This window comes from Magnolia sinica, chromosome 1, assembly GCF_029962835.1.
Source record: "Magnolia sinica isolate HGM2019 chromosome 1, MsV1, whole genome shotgun sequence".
In the NCBI taxonomy this organism is placed as follows: Eukaryota; Viridiplantae; Streptophyta; class Magnoliopsida; order Magnoliales; family Magnoliaceae; genus Magnolia; species Magnolia sinica.
Genome location: NC_080573.1, coordinates 50,629,426 through 50,650,249, shown reverse-complemented (window position 1 = coordinate 50,650,249; position 20,824 = coordinate 50,629,426). Strand labels below are relative to the sequence as shown.

General features: G+C 39.9%; 1 protein-coding gene across 5 annotated transcripts in view; it reads right to left on the bottom strand.

Annotated features, from left to right (window-relative positions):
• Positions 1-20,824, bottom strand: part of LOC131248984 (twinkle homolog protein, chloroplastic/mitochondrial) — a 103,956-nt gene that overhangs the window by 66,969 nt on the left and 16,163 nt on the right. For 4 of the 5 annotated variants that reach the window (XM_058249539.1, XM_058249530.1, XM_058249536.1 and 1 more), the window contains 6 exons: positions 14,424-14,510; positions 14,271-14,351; positions 14,062-14,127; positions 13,840-13,956; positions 278-325; positions 73-158 (listed from right to left, as the gene is read on the bottom strand). In XM_058249539.1, the coding sequence (XP_058105522.1) occupies positions 73-158; positions 278-325; positions 13,840-13,956; positions 14,062-14,127; positions 14,271-14,351; positions 14,424-14,510 (485 nt within the window). Of the gene's footprint in view, positions 1-72; positions 159-277; positions 326-13,839; positions 13,957-14,061; positions 14,128-14,270; positions 14,511-20,824 lie in introns of all 5 variants that reach the window. The other variant, XM_058249523.1, reaches the window with a different exon arrangement.

Genomic DNA, 20,824 nt, shown 5'->3' with positions numbered 1-20,824 from the left:
TCGCTTCTAGAAACCCACGGCCTTTTCTTGAAAGCACAGAAAGCAATGAAGCAAGGATAATATGGTCTAAACCTTTCTCTACCAAGACGGCGTGCTAGCTCTTCAGCTAAGGCTTGGCCAGGTGCATCAGCATCAGTGGCCAGTATAATCCGAGATGCCTAATACACATTCACACATGCTTTATTGCATCCATAAGTAAAGAATCTATCAAAGAACTCGATGATTCCTGTCAACCTGTCAATCATATGTACTCATAAGACGTGTGTCTAGCAGGTACCTGATCTAAGTACTCTTTGCAGTTCCACAAATACTGATACTTTGTGTCCTAGCTTTACAAAAAGACCACAGAATGTTAGAATCCCATTTAGAAATCTATGTGGAAGATAGGGATGCTAAAGCAAATCAACACTTGGAAACCACAAGTTGAAAATACATATTTTGATCCACCAGTCAATCTCAATAATAATAATAATAATAATCATAAGTAAAAAATTAGCTTACAAACTGCCGAAAAGTGGACAAAGAAGAATGTAATGAGATAAAACATCTAAAGCACCAAAAGAAACAGTGCAAGAAACATAAGCTGAAGAAGATAAATTAAGCATCAACAAAGAAAGAAGATCAACACTAACGCATCCAAATTTGAAATATATTAAAGGGGCTTCGGCTCATTTAAGGTAATAATTTGCGAAGGCTAAGAATTAAGATGCCATTGATAAAAGAAAATTGTATCCTGACTTTTTATGAAAATTGCAACTTGTCAAAATTGCTATAAAAAATAAATGCTGCAAACTTTTTCACTGAACCATCACTTGAAGGTCTAACCAAATGAATCAACGAGAACCTAAGATGCCCAAATTTGTATACAGATACAGAGACCATAAAGAGGAGCAGAGATACGACTCCACAATTCAGAAAATATAGAACACATCCAGATACTTCGTCTGATACCTATACTGATGCCATGAGAAAGTTTCTGGAGTTCAGAAAATATTGAACCAAATAAATTAGGAAACTGTTAAACCACATCATACAGCTACTCAAGTACAACCCAGTCTCAATAGCCGTGCCCACAAAAGATGATATTGACATGTTATGCACATACAAGCATCTGAGTATCAAACATAAGGACAAGTTCTCACAAAAATCATGTTCTCTAGTAATAGAATTTGTAAACAAATATCTTATTAACTGAATGGGGGATGTGATAATAAAATGTCCACAAATGTAACTGTAAGAAACAAATGTCTTGAATATGCTACTTGAACTCTGGAATTATTCAAATATTGTTGTCATTATAATGGACTACAAGAACCCAAATAAACTCAATTTAGTGATTTCACCAGTTTCACAACTATATCTTGTTTCACGTTTCCTTCTAGGACCATCTATAGAGGAAGAATTAAGTACAACTACCAGTCATAGACATAGGGATTAGTCTTGCTTCAAAATGGGATGGGGACACCCTGTCATCATCAAAAACAAAAAACAAAAAAACAAAAACACAAAAAGACAATAGGTTGACAATTGGCGTAGCAAACAGACAACGTAAATTCAAGAATGAGAGATGATGTCTCAGATGATGATCATCAGCAATCGGAAATCAGATATTGCATGAGCATTCAATATGTTGGAAACAAAATGAAGGATAGCTGTATGTGCCATCCCTAGCAGCCAACAAACCCACTACCGGTATAGACAATAAGGAAAGTGTTTGACAATAACTGAACCACTATGACATGTAATGGGTTGTCCATCCATAGGCTACAAGTAAGCCAACAACTCCCTCAGCTATAGAGTTGTTCACAATAGCTCTTGGGTAGAATCCACCATTCTGAAAGCAAGAAATGGGCAGTCAATCATTGTGCAACTCTCATGCTCAGATGTTGGCATGTGAATTTCTTAGATGACTCTCAGATTTTGAGATTTTTCTGAGGATCAAAGAAAAGAAAAAGAGAATGGATGAATAAATAAATAATTGAAAAGGGGGTTAAGATAATCAGAGAAATTTCACAAAAATGTATAACATCATGATAATATCAAAAATTCTATTTCAATCATAAATTGAATTGATTGATGTTTTTGAAATCCGAAAGAATCTATTTCTCAGCATGAGCCTTCAATGCTCCCTTCCAATCCTTCGGGAATACTAACTATGCAACACACTAGAGCTTCCTTCGATAACACTAGCTTTATCCACTTGGATGGGTCAACAAGGCATGAACTCAGTCCAGGCACAAACATGTCCATCACTATGGAATCTTGCTCCTCACACGGCCCAAAGATTTTTATTTTTTACTCTTGTGAGAAAGTGTCAAAATTCATTAGAAAAATAAAACATGAACAACCTGAGACCAGCGGCAAGAGTGATGACCCTCTCGTCACTCTATCTTACACAAGCAAAAGTAGACCAACAAAATATAGTCCTTCTTGTCTCTCAATAAACCACCAAGCCTCTAATGCAACCTTCAAAATTGAGCTTAGAAAAAGCCAACGTGAGGAAGAGGTGCTTGTGGAATTATCTTCCCATGACTTATCTTGGCGGCAAAGCTTCATCACCATATTGTTGGGACCCCTTCTTTTGGAAAGGAAACACAGATATATTGAATTATATATATATATATATATATATATATATATATATAAACAAAGGCTAAAGTGCTACCACACAAAACTACAAGACCATAGACCAAGAGGACTCAAAAAACAACAGAGGGCAACAAGCGAAGGTCTTGAGCACCAAAGCCCAAGCCAAAACATCCCTCTTGGCCTTCCCGAATACCTCATATGGGCTACAAAGCCGATTATTAAAGCACATGTTCTTACATTCTTTCCAAATTGACCATAGACTCAACAAAAGAGATAATTGCCAAAGGGCCTTCCCTTTCTTCCCAACACCACCCCCATGCCAGGCCATAAAAAGGGACCAATCAACGATAGCATCAGCCAAGCTTGAACAAGATTGACAAAACGCCACCACACTACCCATTCAAGGATGCAGTATAAGAATAGGTAGGCAACCGATTCCATATCGGAAGGCATAGGATGGAAACATTCGTGATATTCATATGCCTCTTCCAACGGTTGTCCATGGTTAGGATCCTCATTTAGCCCACCAACCGCCCCAACACCACAACCCTAGGCAGGCCTCTATACAACAAAATAAACTCAATCATATTACCAAAGGCACTAGGATTCAAAGCAAGGCATTCAACAGCCAGCCTTGTGGCCATGAAGATATGGCCGTAACAGCCATTGGGGCACCGATATCGGTCAAAAATTTTGGTGAAGGAAAAAATGAATTGGCTTAATAATGCCTATTACAGACCCATATCTGTCCATTACGGACCCGTATCAGCCTGTTACTGGCTCGTAATGGATTACGGCTGTTACAGGCCATTTTTGTCCAAATCAAGCATTCTAGCCCCATATTACGTAACGGGCACCACTATTTGTAAGACTCGTAACCTCGTGAGACCTTCCGTACGCTTCGACTTCAGCACCGGCATGTTCTTGGTAGACCAGATCAACGAGTTTTGATCACAGCCTTATTTTAGTACCGCAACACTCCGAGACTAGTACCCTAGCAACCGCGCGAGCACGACGATTCCAACGCAGCCCATCACGCCCCATAGCAACCCCTACATTAGAAGTTGCAGTTTTGGCACAATCCAAAGTAGGCCGAGCAATGCACGCGAGCCCCACTTGCACAAATCCCAAGGTTGTCCAATCAATCAACATATCAATCACTCATGTCTCTCCCCATTAGGCAAACAAGCCCATGCCTCCCATCATGCAACACATCTGATAAGGACATCACTTCACGTACGCCTTTGCATACGTATCGGAGGAGGCGGGCTGCACCGATTTCCCTGTGGCTAGGCGAGTACCCTGATCGTGATGAAAACCCCATGTGCATTTGCGAGCATCTAGAAGACCCCACACTGGAAAGATGCACACAAGTTGCTATATAGATGATCTAGACCATTGGATTGGAGGGACTTAACGATCGGGCTGTTGGATCGCATGGATCACATGATCGGCCCATTAATCGTATATAGTCCACATCAGCTTTTTAGACTTTATCATCTTTTAGGATTTAGTTTTCTATTATTTTATGTTTAGACACCGTAATGAATGATTTTAGTAGATTTTCTTTAGACTATGCCCATTTTTGTTAAAATTCATAAGACAGGGTTATATTTGGAATTTTGAAAGTTGTTGGAATTATAAAGGAGGGGGGGTGACCTCTCTCCCCATTGGATTTCATGATTATAAAAAAATTAAAATTAAAAAAAAAAAAGATCTTACTATTTTTTTCCTTATTCCATCTTCATGAGATTTGAAGATAACTTCCATGTGATTTGGAAGGGGAATTGCTGTTAAGCTAATCTCTTCAACGGAGGTGTGAGGTCTCCATCCATCCTCACATCATCATCTCTCCATTCTCCATCAAGGTATCTTCTTCAAAGTTCTTCGATTCCCTCCATCCCAAATTTTCACCTTTCTTCTACACCTTGTTTTTTTCATACGTATCACAAGCCAAACCCTAAAAGGACTACAACCAACCTAGCCACACGTGTGACCATACAGCCACACGTGTGAACCTCCAGGGTTCACCGTACGGACACTCCTTTCATCCATTTGGTTTCCCATCACCTTTGAAGCAAAACCCTCTTCTTCCTTTTCCTAAACCTAGAAATCCCCGACTTTCCTATTTCCCCAAACTACCAAACCCTAACTTCTCTCATTCTTCAATTAACCCAAAATCCTTACACCCCTTGTATCCAAAACCTTAATTCCCATATCCTACACCTAAACCCTTTAACCCCTTCACCCGATTCGATCCCATAAACCATAATTCCTAGATTTCCCCAATTTCCCTAATCCCTAATTGCACCCCAAGTAGTATGAGATCTCCTACTCTGAAATAGACTTTACCATATGCTAATTGGATGTCCCTACATCCATTAGATCCTAGTTTCATTTATTTAATGATCTTGCACGACGATGTTTAGTAACCTACGCTAGAATTATGCATGATATACTTTGGTTTTCTTGGTATTTGTGATGATAATAGCAAGCTTTATGTTTTTTTTTTTTTTTTTTGTTAATTACCTTAATTTTCCTACTTGATCTCACATCATATTTGGTTCATGCATCGGTCCTACATCAAATTTGGCTCTTGCTCTTTTTTCCCTCTTCTTCCATCTTCATGAGATTTGAAGACAACTATCATGTGATTTGGAAGGGAGATTGGTGATAAGCTAATCTTATCAACGGAGGTGTGAGGTCTCCATCTATCCCCATATCATCATCCCTCCATTCTCCATCAAGGTATTTTCTTCAAAGTTTTTCGACTCCTCCATCCCAAATCTTCACCCGTCTTCCACACTTTGTTTTTTTTCATACCTATCACAAGCCAAACCCTAAAAGGACCGAAACCCTTCCAACCTAGCCACACGTGAACCTCCCGGGTTGGCCGTAGGGACACCCCTTTCTCCCCTTTGGTTTCCTATCACCTTTGAAGCAAAACCCCCTTCTTCATTTTCCTAAACCCTAACCTAAACCTAGAAATCCCCAACTTTCATATTTTCCCAAATTACCAAACCCTAACTTCTCTCATTCTTCAATTAACCCAAAATCCTTACACCCCTTGTATCCAAAACCTTAATTCCCATATCTTAACACCTAAACCCTTTAACCCCTCCCCAATTCGATCCCATAAACCATAATTCCTAGATTTCCCCAATTTCCCTAAGCCTAATTTCACCCTAGGGCCTGTTTGATTTTTCAAAGCAGGTGTAAATACCCTGTAAATGAGTAACCCGTTTGAAAATCCATCAGAATTTGTCTTGGAAACCCGTTTAAAAGGGCTAGTTTAAATTTCTAGACCCCACTATGATGTATATGATATATTCGTTCCGTCCATTCATTTTACCACAACATTTTGAGGCATGAGCCAAAAAATAAGGCAAATCCAACATTCAAATGGCCCACACCAAAGTAAACAGTGGCCTCAAGAAGTTTTTAACGATGAGTGTTCAATTCCCTTTTTCCTATGGTGTGGTCCACTTGAACTTTAAATCTGCCTCATTTTTTGACTCATGTCCTAAATTCAGTCGGCATAACGGATGGACGGTGTGAATAATTCACATATATTACGATGGGCCCCACATATATTTGTCAGCAATCTTGATTTTAGTTTTGAAAAAATTAGCAGTCAATCAACCCTAGGGAACGATGAGGCAATTACCATAGGAAGTAATTATTACATATTTGCAATGCATTTACGATTACTTTGGAAAACCAAACATGCCCCTAAGTAGTATTAGATCTCCTACTCTTAAATAGACTTTACCCTGTGCTAATTGGATGTCCCTACATCCATTAGATCCTAGTTTCCTTTATTTAATGACCATGTACGACGATGTTTGGTAACCTAGGCTAGGATTATGCATGATATTCTTTGGTTTTCTTGGTATTTGTGATGATAACAGCAAGCTTTATGTTTTTTTTTTGTCAATTACCTTAATTTTGCTACTTGATCTCACATCATATTTGGTTCATGCATCGGTCCTATATCACCATCCCTTGCCCATGATTAGTCATCCCTCTCTTCTTCTTTCTCTCCCCATTCTACCCATCCATCTTCCTACATCACCATCCCTTGATCCAAAGCTCCTTGGCCCACCATGAGCTTGCCAATCTGATGAACAAAGTAGATCTCCTAGGTGGGCCCCACCGCCATTAAAATCACAAGAGGGGGGGCAGCAGCAACTGTCGTTGGACGCAAAACATCCAAAGACGCTGCTGGCAGCGTCCATCTTCACAAGGTCATCATGTGGCCTCCACTTGTGGGCCCCACCACCATTAAAATCACAAAAGGGGGGGGGGGAGTCCACCTTCATAAGGTCATCGTGTGGCCTCCACCCATGGGCCCCACCATGATGCATATGTTCCATCCTCGCCATCCATCCATTTCCTCAAATCATTTTGGCCATGTAGCCCAAAAATCAGGCTAATCCAACCATCAGATGGACCACACCACAAGCGACGGTGGGGCTAGGAGCACCCCCTCACGTCAGCCACGCAGACATGAGGTGGGGGTGTTCCCCACTCGTGGGCCCCCTCATGATGCATATGTTAAATCCACGCGGTCCAACTGTTTCTCCGGATCATTTCAGACCATGGGCCGAAAAATGAGGCAGATCTAAGTTTTGGGCGGGTCATACCGGTAGAAACAAATTCTGGCTATTGAAACCTTCTAAGGCCCACTGTAGGGTCATGTTCGTCCAAACCAGTCCAAGTCAGGGCCCATTGGACCCCGCTCGAGCTGGCCTACGCAGTGAATGAAGTAGATCATCCTCGTGGGGCCCGCTTTGATGGTGCAACCAAAACAATTTACAAATAATAATAATGATAATAATATTAATAGAATGGGGCGCCAGCAGCTGGCGTTGCTACCAACGCCCATGGGCTGGTGGACACCCAGCTTAGGGCGTGGAATGGGGCCCACTCATGGGACCCCCCGTGATGTATGTGACTTATCCACTCCATTAATCTGTTTTGACAGATCATGTTAACCCATGGGACCAAAGATCAGGCCGATCTGAATCTCAGGCGAACCGCGCCGAGGGGAACAATGGGTTGGTTAGTGCTACCCATTTTGGCAGCAAATGAAGCCCACTCGTGGGACCCACCTTGATGTTTATGTGTCATCCACACCGTTCATCCTTTTCTTCAGGCCATGTTAGGCATGGGCCCAAGGTTCAGGCCGATTTAGATCTTAGGTGGGCCACACCACAGGGAATGGTGGGGGTGAAAACTTGATTTTTGTGAAATCCCTTAAGACTTAGGAATCCCTGAATTTGAGATCCCTTGGATTTGGGGCTCTCTTAGACTTGGGATTTCTAGAATCCCTTGGCCATGTTTGGCACCCTGGATTCAAAATCTCTATAATCCTAAGTTAAAATGCAAGATGTATTTACAAGGGTTTGAAAGTAATTATTAAATTGACTTTTAAAACCCCTAATCAGTGTACATATGACACTAGTTGTATTAAATCTATTGAGGCATGTACTTTGCCTGAAATGATGAAATTCCAAGACTCAAATGGGCCACAAGCATAGGATCACATCCTAGAGACTAATCAACAATTTATAACTGGCGATTACATCGGCAATGTTCAAATGGTGTAGATCATCCTATTGGAGTAATTATAGTGATGCCAATGTTAATCTGATCGTTTTGGGATATCATCAGTGGGCCATGCACCCGATAGATTGATAGCCTAGTGGCACACATGTTGCACATGTGGGTGTCCATCTGGATCATTCCCAGTGGACCCCACCTTGGCATATGTATTTTATCCATGCCTTACAGTTACTAGATTTTTGTGTACAGGCTACATGAGGAGCCAATGTTAGTCTGACGTGGGCCACACCACGTAGACCTTTATATTTTTAGTGGGGCCTGTCATTCGATTCCAAATCTCTGTATATGATGTGCCAATTAGAGCCGATTATAGCATGATATGTATGATAACATGCTAGTGTGCTTGGCCTGATAGGACACACCGATAACATGCTTAGTGTAATGGATATCATGCCCAGTTATATGCCTATATGCATCATTTGTATGCATGTTGTGAATGATAATTGTTCATAGCATATGCCCTTTGGCTTGAGACATTTAGGGGACTATATGAGATAGGGTCGCCCCGCATGATTCGCATGGTACACACAAGTTTGATGCATGTCTTGGATAGTGTGCTTCATGCATTATGCACTATGTGTGACACGTTACATCTACTCCCTAATGACACCAGGGAGGTGGTCCCATAGCCTTGTTGTGGCTGACGGATGATTTTATCGACATACGAAACTATTGAGGTTACATAGCGTCACAGGCGTCCCTGGGAGAAAGTCCATAAACTGTGGTACTAGTAGGATGCTCCAACGTCTAGACCGAGTGGATTCATGAGCGCACGATGTCTGGATACCAGTAGGCCGCGTCTCCCACTGTGTCGGGGTCGGTTGGAAGGGGGTTTGACCTTACCTACCCAGGTGCAAAGGGCAATATGCTAGGTTGACTTTAACCAGCTCATGAAATGGGATTGTTATCGACGGGTCGGGTGGTTTTCTGTATATCACCAACGAGGCAGATAGTGAGGTCTTTTGCACTCGCTTGATTTTACACGCAATGGGCAACAACCAATGTCAGAAGTGTACTAGACCCCGGTGATGATCCAATTGTGAACTATTCTGACATGTGGACTAGTGGAGGATTGGCATGTTGCATTGCATCATTAGCATATGATATTTGGCCATGTAAGCCCTTGCATCGCATAGCTTGGGTATGGCTGATAGCATTTATGGACTTGCCAGTTTAGCCCTCCATTTCCGCTTACTCTGATATTTGTATGCTTGGCACATGCATTGTACACACACGCACGCACTCCCTAAGCTTCATAGTAAGCTTACGCACGTTGTTTACGTGCAAGTTATGCTAGACTGCAGCAGCCTTAAGGCAAGAGCATGTGCCTGATCTTTTGTACTTTTATTATATCATGTATTTCCCTTTCAACACTATACTCGAACTGATATTATAGCGGAAATGTGATGATGTTTTTAGTTTTGGTACACTTGTTGTTATGCTCATGTACAAAAAAATTCACCTTGAAAATCCTGTGGGATCCCAGGATCGGAACCTGGTGCATGGGAGCTAGGAACCGAGAATGGGGTACTACGGAGGTTGTCACCGCCGAATTCAGAGCTCGAGAATTCTATGAGCCCGTTCACCGAGTTAGGGGCGTGACACTATTACCATTACATAACAAGTTGTTACATAACCTTTTTTAATACCTCGGTTCAAAGTCTAAAACACCCTGTAGAACGATTCGACTGTGATGCTACCTAACTAATGAGGACATCACATCACATACACATTTACATACATATCAGAGAAGGGGCCGCACCGATTTCTCTGTGGCTAGGCGAGTACCCATGTTCATGTTGAAAACCCCATGTGCATGTGCGAGCATTTGGAAGACCCCACACTGGGAAGATGCATATGGGTTGCTATAGGGAGTGATTTGAACCGTTGGATTCGAAGGACGTGACGATCGGGGCATTGGATTGCATGAATTACAGATCAGACCGTTGATCGTGGACCATTCTCGTCATCATAAGACAAAATTATGTTTTAGTACTTAGTTTATGATTGATTTATGCTTTAGACACCTTATGAGTGATTTTATTTGATTTTTCATATGATATGACAAGGGTTATTTTGGTCAAAAGTCATTAAACAGGGTTTCATTTGTAATTTTGGAAAAGTCTTGAGGCTATATAAAGAGGGGGGTGGCGTGTGACCTCCTCATTGCTTGCTTTTGTGATTGAGAGAGAGAGAGAGAGAGAGAGAGAGAAATCTCTTTTTTTATCCCTAATATTCATGTGATGTGAGGATGTCTTCCATGTGACTAGGAAGGAAGATTGGTGTCTGGCTTATCTTCATCAATGGAAGTGCGAGGCTTCCTTCTACCCCAAATTCACATCTCTTCATCAACGATTGAGGTATTTCTTCAAGTTTCTTCTTTTCTTCTTCCTCCTTTCCCAAAATCCATCAACAACATTCCGATTCTCCTCATTTAAACCTTTCTCGACAAACCAAACCATAAAAATCCAAAAACCAACCCTACCTAGCCCACACGTGTGACTGTACGACCACACGTGTGAACCCTTCGGGCTGGTCGTATGGTCCCACCCTTGTCCCTTTGGCCTTCCACTACCCATACAACAAAATCTTATCTTCTCGTGTCCCCGAAACCTAAAAACCCCAAATCTTCCTACTTCCCCGAATTACCAAACCCTGGATCTTCACAACGTTCAATTAAACCCAAATCCTTACATTCCCTACATCCGAAACCCTAATTCCCTTCCCATAATACCTACCCTTTAAACCCTTTACCCAATTTGCCCCATTAACCCTAACTCCAAGTTTTCCTCAATTTCACTAAACCCTAATCTAACCCTAGGTAGTATGAGACCTTCTTTAAAGTAGGCTTAAGTTAACCCTATGCTATTTGGATGTTTCTACATCCATTAGATCCTAGTTTCCCATACTTATTGGTCTGCCAGGATGATGTTAGGCAACCTAGGCTTAAACTATGCATGATCTCCTTTTAAAATTTTGGTATTTGTGATGATGGTAGCAAGCTTTGTGATTTTCATTAATTAATTTAATTTTGTAGATTGATCTTTCACATTATTTGAGTTCATGCATTGGTCCTACATCACTAACCCTTCAAGCCTCCACCCCCATGAGTCCCTTTCGAGCAAGAGAGCACCCAAATCACCTAGCCCCCTAGGACTGAGAAGCAGTCAAACACCATGACCCTAGCCCCCTAGGACTAAGAAGCAGTCAGACACCATGACCTCCCCATTTGATGCAACATGCGCGAATCTAGTGAACATCAATTCAACCACCAAACATCTTCCCAAAAGTGGATTCGAGATCTATCCACAAATTAAACCCGATGCCCTTCATAAGGGCTTGAGACCTCTAAAAATCTCCCTCCAAATGTTGGAGGCTCTATAAAATGATAACTTGGTGCACCACCCACCCGTCGTCACCCCATATTTACACGCAACAATCCTCCTCCACAATCTATCTTTCTCCATTGCAAAACATCATAACCGTTTCCCAAGGAGAGAGCAATTCATTGCCTTTAGATCTTTGATGCTTGCCCCACCTTCCCTAACTAGCTCTCACACTTCTTTTTTTTCTTTTTTTTGAAAGATAACTAGCTTTCACACTTCGTGGCACTCCAAATGAAGTTTATAGATATCACTTGAAATGCCCTAAAGGAAATTCTTGCGATTGTTTTCCCAATCTATTCAAGAACTTAGCCGGGCACTTGAAAAGAGATATGTTGGACATGGCCACCTTAATCAACGTGATTGTCAAGGCATCTTGTTGGGACCCTATCATTAAAAGAACTAAGAAAGACTAACAGGGCGGAAGAAGTCCTCTGTCTTTGGGAGGACGAATAACCCTCATCAAATCGCCTCATGCTAACCTCCCAGTATATTTCATGTCTCTCATCAAGATGTCGGTAAGAGTTGAACATCGTATAAAGAGAATACAGAGAGACTTCCTTTGGGATGGAAACAGTGATGGGCAAAAATCCCACCAGGTGAGAAGATGTACAAAAACCCAAGTGAGGAGGCATTAGGCTAGGAAGTTTGAAAGAAAAGAACCTTGCATTGCTTGGGAAGTAGTGGTGGAGGTTTGAGGAGAAAATATGGGAGGGGGGTTGATTTCATAATCCCTCGAAGAAGTATGCGCCAAAAAGTGTGGAAAAGACATTATTCGTTTGAGTCGAGTGTTTAATGATATCAATCGGAATCTTGTGGCTAAGGCAACTAAGGCTTTCAAAAAGGAGATTCATTTTGTTGTTGGCTGAGGTGATAGGGTGCAATTTTGGGATGAGGTGTGGTTAGGAGAGATTCCCCTTGTGAATTCTTATCCACACATTGTATGCCATCCCTACTTGCAAAAAGGCTAGTGAAGGATTGTTATGATCTTGAAATAGGCATAATGATTTGGAATGTTTTGACCAAGAGAAATCTTAAAGATGAAAAAATTGAGTCTTTTAGTAGGCACATGGGGCAATTATACAGCGGAAGAATTAATCCAAATTTTGGTGATATAAAGGTGAAGTTGTGGTGGAACAATGGTAATTTCCCTCCTAGGTACTTTCTATAGTTCATGTCGGTTGGGTGAGCATCCTTCCACACTTTCAAAGGTGTGTGGAAATCCCCATTTCTCCCTATGGCTAACAAGATCCTCAAAATTTTACAATCTCAAAAGAGGAATATTGCAATTCCAAACATGTCTCCTTCATAGTAGACGGAAGAATAGTCTTCGAACCATCTCTTCATGCACTAAGGTAGCAAGAGACATTCGGAGCTATTTTTTGAAATTTTTTGGTGTGTCTTTAGGTCCTCAATGATTCCAACCTAGTTCTTTCTTTTAGCAAGGGTGGGAGGAAGGCCCTTTGCTACTAAAGGAGTGATCTCATGGGAGATCCTTTTGCCATTTTTTGCCGCACTTTGAAAGAGGGAAATTATTGAATCTTTGAACATAGTGCCTCACTAAATTCCCTTAAAAAGGAAGATCCAAAAAAAGATTTTAGGGTGGGCAAGTATCAAGTTCAAGGGAAGGGATGACTCTCCTCTAGTTAGCCTTCTAGGTAGTCCATTTCTTTTCTTTTCTTTTTTTCTTGTTTTCTTTTTTTCGAGAAGTGCTTATGCATAGTTTTATTTGGTGTTGGAGGATTTTTCATTTCTTTCTATCTTGAAATGACTGCTTATCATATCCGTTGATTGTACTTGTATCTTTGTTCTCTTTGCAATATATTTGAGTTAATATTTAGAAGAAAAAAAAAATGGCCAGCTTGAGGCATCCAAGGCACCTTATCCAACTCAATCACAAAGTGCAAATAACCAATATATTCTTACCTATGCCTTAAATGAATAATAGTGCACATTATTTCTCTAAACGGGTTTGGTGAAGTTGTGTAAGTAATTATAGTGCTTGCAGCATAAATGTCAAAGGAAAAATAATTAACGTTTCTGAAATGTTCTCCTCGTATATATTGTGTAAACAAGCGACATTACTGAAAAGTGTTAACTACGGTCTCAAGACAAAAGAAGAAGTTGGTTTTATTAGCTCTTGCAATAAAAGGCTAACGCAGATGATCATGTAACCTGAAATTTTAATATCACACATTAAACTAAGGTGCAGAGGTGGAAATTTATGGTTGAACGGAACCTGGTCTTGATCTGGTAACCGTTTCTTGGAAACCTTTGAAGGTGCTCCATCCGGGACACTCACACAATTACGGTAGCCAGCTTCTTCCATTGAGAGCTTATCGATTTCACCTTCAACCTAAGGTGAAACTTTCAGAAATGAGAGAGAGAGAGAGAGGTACAAAAATAAAGGCATACTAGGGCTTCTTAATTTATGTAGACAAGTCATGGATGTAGGTATTACAATGATAATATCACTCGCTTGCTTTATATCATCCAATCCATAAAATATCTTTTCAGTATTACTTTCCTGTGGAATAATAGTAGACATTCATATCGAAATCAGGTCAGAATACCATGACTTCATCTCTCCTTGAAATCAAACACATAATAGACAAATCAGTAATTCCAGGATACTGCCATAAAATACAATGGTAGAATGTATGAAAGAACCTGCCAAAATTTTTTTTGGATGTCCCGGTACTTGCAACTGACAAGCTTTCCATTTCTTCTATACGTAAATGCAATCACAATCTGCAAACCAAGTTTTAGATAATGGTTAGTTATGTAAATATAATACTTTATTGCATTAATCCATTTTTGCACCTGATCTCCATCATATCTACGTTGCATAACAGCATTTCTCCGTAGTGTTTCCCCTGATATCATTCGCTCAGCAAAGTATGTGATCAGCTGAAACAAAAGACAGAAAGCAATAATAAGATCATCTATTTCCACAAGCAAAGTATTCAAAAGCAATATAGAAATGCTTCAGACATCGCAATCCAATTCCATTTTGGGCTCAACTTGTAAATAAATCTTATAAAAATCAATAATAATAATAATAATTCGAAAAAGACAAATTCTCTTGTACCAAGTCAAAGTCCTGAACTTCGATCCTATTCCTATTTCCTACCCTTATTCGATTAACATCTACTGGAGGTTGGTGGCGGAGACCAACTTGTCAGCCTCACAGGTTTTGTTGTAGACCACATTGCTTTCTCTTGCATCTTCTTGTAATCACTTTCATCTAAGGGGCACTTCGTCACCTTCGTCAAACTTTATGCTGCTTGCTCTCCTTTGCATCTTATGCATGTCCATCCATAACTATTTTGTCAACTTCTATCTTTGCGATCAAATCATCAGTTGACGCTTCTTTTCCAAATATGGCACAGAACTTTCGGAACGCCTCTCCTGTGGCAGATCATCATTCAGTCTTCAAAATTATCTTCTTCCCTGTGATGAATTTTATCTTAAATTCAAGGGTGTCCCAATAGGGTGTAGCTAACTTTCATGGGAATTGCATTACGCAAAGCAGAGTTGGTGTAATGGGAGCCCATTGAACAGTCAACAATGATTACAGATCAGAATAAATGTAGCATTTACCCACAGATAACAGTATGGTTTCAAGTGCCTTTCCACCTTAAGCTGCAATTTATCGATCAACTCTTGTGAGGCTGCCACTATTTTTGAAAGATAAACTATAATTAGGCAAGTGCCAAAAAGATAAACAACGATCGTATTGCTCCAGCCAGATAGCCCAAAACAAAGACAAAAGCGCTAGTCTCCACTTCATCCTGCCAAGGCTTCCTCCTTGGTCATAGTGCCAGGAAAGGAGGTCAGTGACTGATGTGGGCATCACCCAGGAAACAGATGCTGCTGTCCAGATGCTTGACCAAACCATTAGGCAGAAGGAACATTGGCGAAAGAGATGATTCACTGACTCTTCTACACTGAGGCAAAGCAGACATCCATTGGGTATAATAGTAGAAGATGATTTGTGATTATAGTGTGGAGAAAAGGGGAGGAGAGTGAGAGAGAAGAAGAGGAAAGAAGAGAGTTTGGGGGAAATGTTGCGCATTGCAGCATGCCCTAACACACAATGTTTTATTAGAATAGAGCATATAGTACACTGCAGGAGAAGAGGAAAGTGTGCACATGCACTTACATTAAAAGAGACAATAACCATACACACTATACACCAACACTCTAGAATAATAAAGAATCTTTTCCGAAGGTTGACATTACAAAGCTTCCCTTGACACTCCATACAAGTACGGAAAATATTTGTTTGAAGCTAATCGTCTATTGCAGCTTCATTAGGTGCATTCAGAATACACCTCACAATAAGAGTAATACTCATAAGCGCCTCCAACTCTAGCTTTTCCACCTTTGTTGAAAGTGCTTCTTGCACTTCTTCCTTGGATTCATACTCAATTTGATCATCAACGTGATCACCTACACTCCTACACTTACAAAAATGCATTATGTTGTTGTCTTGCGTGTCTGCCCCTTTGAATGAGTATTGAGTGTGAACTGTGATAGAATTGGACATTGAATTGTTTATGTTCCTCATCGTGGAAGTAGTAACAGGCTAACAGCACTCCCAGAATCGCGAGGAGAGAACAAATGCAATCTAGAAATATTAGCAGTAGTCTGTGAAACTGCAAATCCTCCACCTTGATTGTTGGCCTAACTGTCACATGCTTAATCACCTCTTAGATTTCTAGTGCCATAACAAAGGCCTCATCCACAGTATGTGATCGAGTCATGATTGTCCCCATCTAGATTTCTCCTGGAAGTCTACTGCAGTATATTAACCTAATAGCCTCACTGTGAATTGCCCAATCATGCAACTTCTCAGTGTACTCTTCCATCATCAAATTTCCTTGGCATAGGAAAAGACACTCCTGGAAGGCAGTCTCCTCATACTTGCGTGGCAAATATTTCTTCTTCAACTTGATTTTCATCTGTACCCAATTGTTCAAAGAAGGTTAATAACTACGACATAACCTGATAGACATGTGCCTTAATTAGGCACCACCATGATGCAACCAAACCACCAGTAGACCACACAAACCAGCTAATCAAAGATCTGACAAGACCAACCCAAATTGTCTTAGTTGATGATCAAGACCAGATCCATGGTCGGATGATAAATCTGATGATATCAAAGGATCATATAAAATTGTGGGGCTAAGGGATCAATCAAATGCGTTTAAATCCATAGTACTTTTAGTTTTCTACGGTTAGATTTAGTCATGGATTACCTAATAATTACCCTTTTGTATTCTTGTCAGTCACTGATGGGCCACTTTTTGGGCTAAACGCAAGGTTAGAATGAGATGAAATTGGTCCTGTTTGATAGCCTATTGAGTTAGAATTCAAGTGACCCCAAGACCGTGCAATTTCGATGCCATTTACATCAATTATGGCCAAATTATACAAAAGGCCCATAGGGTTGTGACAAATTTCAATGGTATTTTAGTATTCTCATAAATTAGGGCTTTCTTTTGCATGGAGCCTAAATAAGGCTATGCTTGGACATGTAAAGCATTATGGCACATTAGAGATAAAAGTTCTGAGTTTTGGCATTTCTTCCCTCTGGGAAAAGATTGAGAGGGGGCTTTTAGATCTCTAGTTCTTGAACAAAGGATTGATGGGTTCTTGCACACAAGCTTGTTTTTTCCTTTTTTATCCATTTGCATCCCTCAAGTTGCATTAATTGATATTAAAGCAAGTTCTTTGGGAAATTGGGGATATATATCCCTTATTGTTTATTCACCACCTGCTCTTTATTTCTTTTCCCTATCTTCCCTCTTCTTCAGTCCTTTCACTTTATCCATTTTTTTCTCATTGTCCCATCAAAACCCTTTTCCAAACCCATAAAACCCTTTTTCCCTTTCCTCCCATTCTCATCCCAAACCCATCAAAACCCTAACCTTCCATATTCCCCAAATCCATCAAAAACCCATTACCCAAATCCACAAAGAAAAATAACTATTCACACTGACTAAAACCTTTAGATCTAGAACCCAAACCTAAATACAATGCATGTTGTATCTTCAAAATGTCGATCGAAGGAAGATATTCATGCACTTCGTATGATCTATTCCAATCTGGACTCCCATGTTTATTTTGGTCATCCATATCTGCCTCCCGATTCGTATCCAGGTTACCACGGCTATGACAATCGCTATTCATACCACCCCAATTCTTACCTGTATTCCTACTTTTTATGATGATCTCTACAAATAGTAAATACCCCTCCAAATGTTATGAAGAAGAGGAACAATATTTTGGGTACTCAAGAGAACTTTATCATGAAGAAATATCAACGGAAGCCAAGAAGGTTCGAAGAAGAGGGAGGAGAAATTAGGAAGGATGCACACAAGAAAGAGATTGCAAAAGGTTTTAAGGAACTCTCAAAGGAGAATAAAACATTCTTCAAATCCTTGATTCAACATGTGTCCTGACACATTGTGTCTGAAGATCCCATGAAAGATGTGTTGGCAGCAAGCATGGTGATCCAAGAGAACCCACAATTGGATTACTTAATGGATCGACGTACGAATTTGTTATGGATCCAAAGCTAAATCGGAGAAAGTTCTGTTCAAATTAAAAGATAAGTTTACGGAACCCAATAAAAGAGACAGATTGATCGACAAATTAGGATAACTCCATGGTTAGGTTGGTTGAGAATAATTTTATAAATAGCGAATTGTGCGGAGTGTAGCATTCAATATCTGAAGCATGAGGGTAAGCTACATAGTGTGTAGTGTAAGCTACATGCTACTTATTTTTAATTGAGGTTGTGCTTGGTTGTACCAAATATCCTGATATTTCATTGAAGCTCATTATGAATCAGTCTAAGTTGGTGCAAAATATCGTGAAATTTCATGATATTTGGTGCAACTAAACACAACCTTAAGTAAAAGGAAATAGGCCAAGGATTAAGTATAAAGATAAAGAAATAGCAATGAACCGATTTAATATTGTTACTTCTACTACTAGAATCATTAAAAAGATTAACTATTTTTATTGAAAAGAAAAATGTAAATAAGCATTGAAAACATTAATTGATTTTGATGTTTTAGTGAAAAATAATTTGTAGCATAGGACATGTAGCTTGTAGCGTATTCTAATTAGCGTGTAGTGTAGGCTACACGCAACTTCAACTATTTTCATGAGCTATGTTGTGTCAGCTACATGCTACATAGCATAAGCTATTTAAAACACTGGTTGAGAATGAGATGGGCAACTAAATGAGTGAGATGGATGTGTTGGTCCCATCTCAACACCAATCAGAGGACACACATCTAACAAGGGCAACTTTACGATGGCAAGAAGTTGATCAAAGACAAGGGACGATGACAAGATCCACAATCCAACATCCAACTTCCAAGGCAATCAAATCCACTACTACAAAAGAGGTGGAAGTCCACACCTAGAACATGAAAGACATCCATAAAGTGAAGGAAAAAGGGAGTGTATTTCAACATAGTATCACACACGAGCTGCCAGTCAAACTCCCTAGGCCTCCACCATCAACTACGATCAAAGCCGACGAAAATGCAATACAAATGGGAATCCATGCAAAAGATTTAATGCAGCTGAATTTAACTCGAGGACGAATTTTTTTCAAAGCAAGGTGGAATCGATGCAACCAAACTACCACACAAGCTGGTTCATTAAAAATCTAATGAATCCAACCATTCGAATTTTCTTAATTGATTATATGGACTAGATCCATAGTCTGATGATAAATCTGATGAGAACAACGGTCAAATTACATTGTCAGGCTAAGGGGATAAATTAGATGGCTCCTGAATTCATAGTATTTATAGTTGTTGGGGTCAGATTTAGTCCAGATTACTTAATATTTCCCTATTGTATTTGTCACAGTTTTGGATGTCAAAATGACATAAAATTGGTTTCATTTGATAGCCTATTGAGTTATCTTTCAAAAGGCACCAAGATCATGCAATTTTTATGCCATTTGCGTGAGTTATGGCCAAATTACAAAAGGCCCTTAGGGTCAAAGGGTATTTTATTCTTTACATAAATTTGGCTTTCTTTCTTTTGTTTTAGGCCTATATAAGGCTATACTGGAATGTGTAAAGCATTGTGTTAAGTAGAAGTTCTTTAAGTTTTGGATTTCTTTGTTTCAGAAGAAGATTTCAGAGGGAGCTTTTTTATCTTTAGTTCTTGACTAGAGGATTGTTGACTTCTTCCCAACAATCCTTTTTTTCTTTCCTTGATCCATTTGCATCCCTCTAGATTGCATTACACCATTTTCACTCATACCTTTGAGCTTCATCTTAGAAAACCTTTACTTATATGCTCATTTGACATATTGAGCCAGTCATGGTGATGCAGGGACATGTGATGACCTAATCCTAGATGCATGTATAATCAGGTTAAAGAATGTTCAAATAAATACACGAATCAACTAACCATTTCCAATCAAAAGGATTAGGTAAATTTCAACACAAAGATAAGGTCATTCCGTCAAGATCATGCCCCGTAGCATAAAATCGCGTAAACAGTAAAAAGGGAGGACCTAGGGATATGAGGATATTCCAGATCTAACATAAGTCAGTCCACGGTCATGTTTGGATCTGATTCTACTGACTCACCATCCCTCTTTTCTGTTCAAACTAGAAAGGGGATATCCAGAGAGGAACGAAAGGGGTGAAGAATGAAAGGTTCGAGATGAAGAAAGTACAGGTCATTTTATCGTCAAAAGAAAATGAGGATGATTCTTACCTTTTCCTGCACCTCGAAGATCTAGAAAGAAGGAAACTTGAAATCAGGATGGAATCCTCAATACACCCAAGGGGCAATCTTGAAACCCTAATCTCTTAAATAAAGAGAAAGAAAAGATACGAATTTCTATTCATTCAATAATAATGAAAATAGGGTTTCTCATAACGTATATATAAGCTATGAAAAAAGTAAAAGTGCACTAAAGCCCCTAAAAACAAGAAAAATAACAAAAAGATGAAAAAATAAAGAAAGTGCAATAAAGCCCCTGAAACAAGAAAAAAATAACAAAAACGCCTAAAAACTAAAACACTCGTGTGGTACAGTGTGAAATCCGACCCATGGATCTATGATCAGGGTGCGGTCATGCCGCTCCTGCACTTGTAGCGCATCAGAAAATGGGTCTGATGGACCCAGCGTCCATCCACATCAACTCCTCCGCTCCGGTACTCTGTCGACGA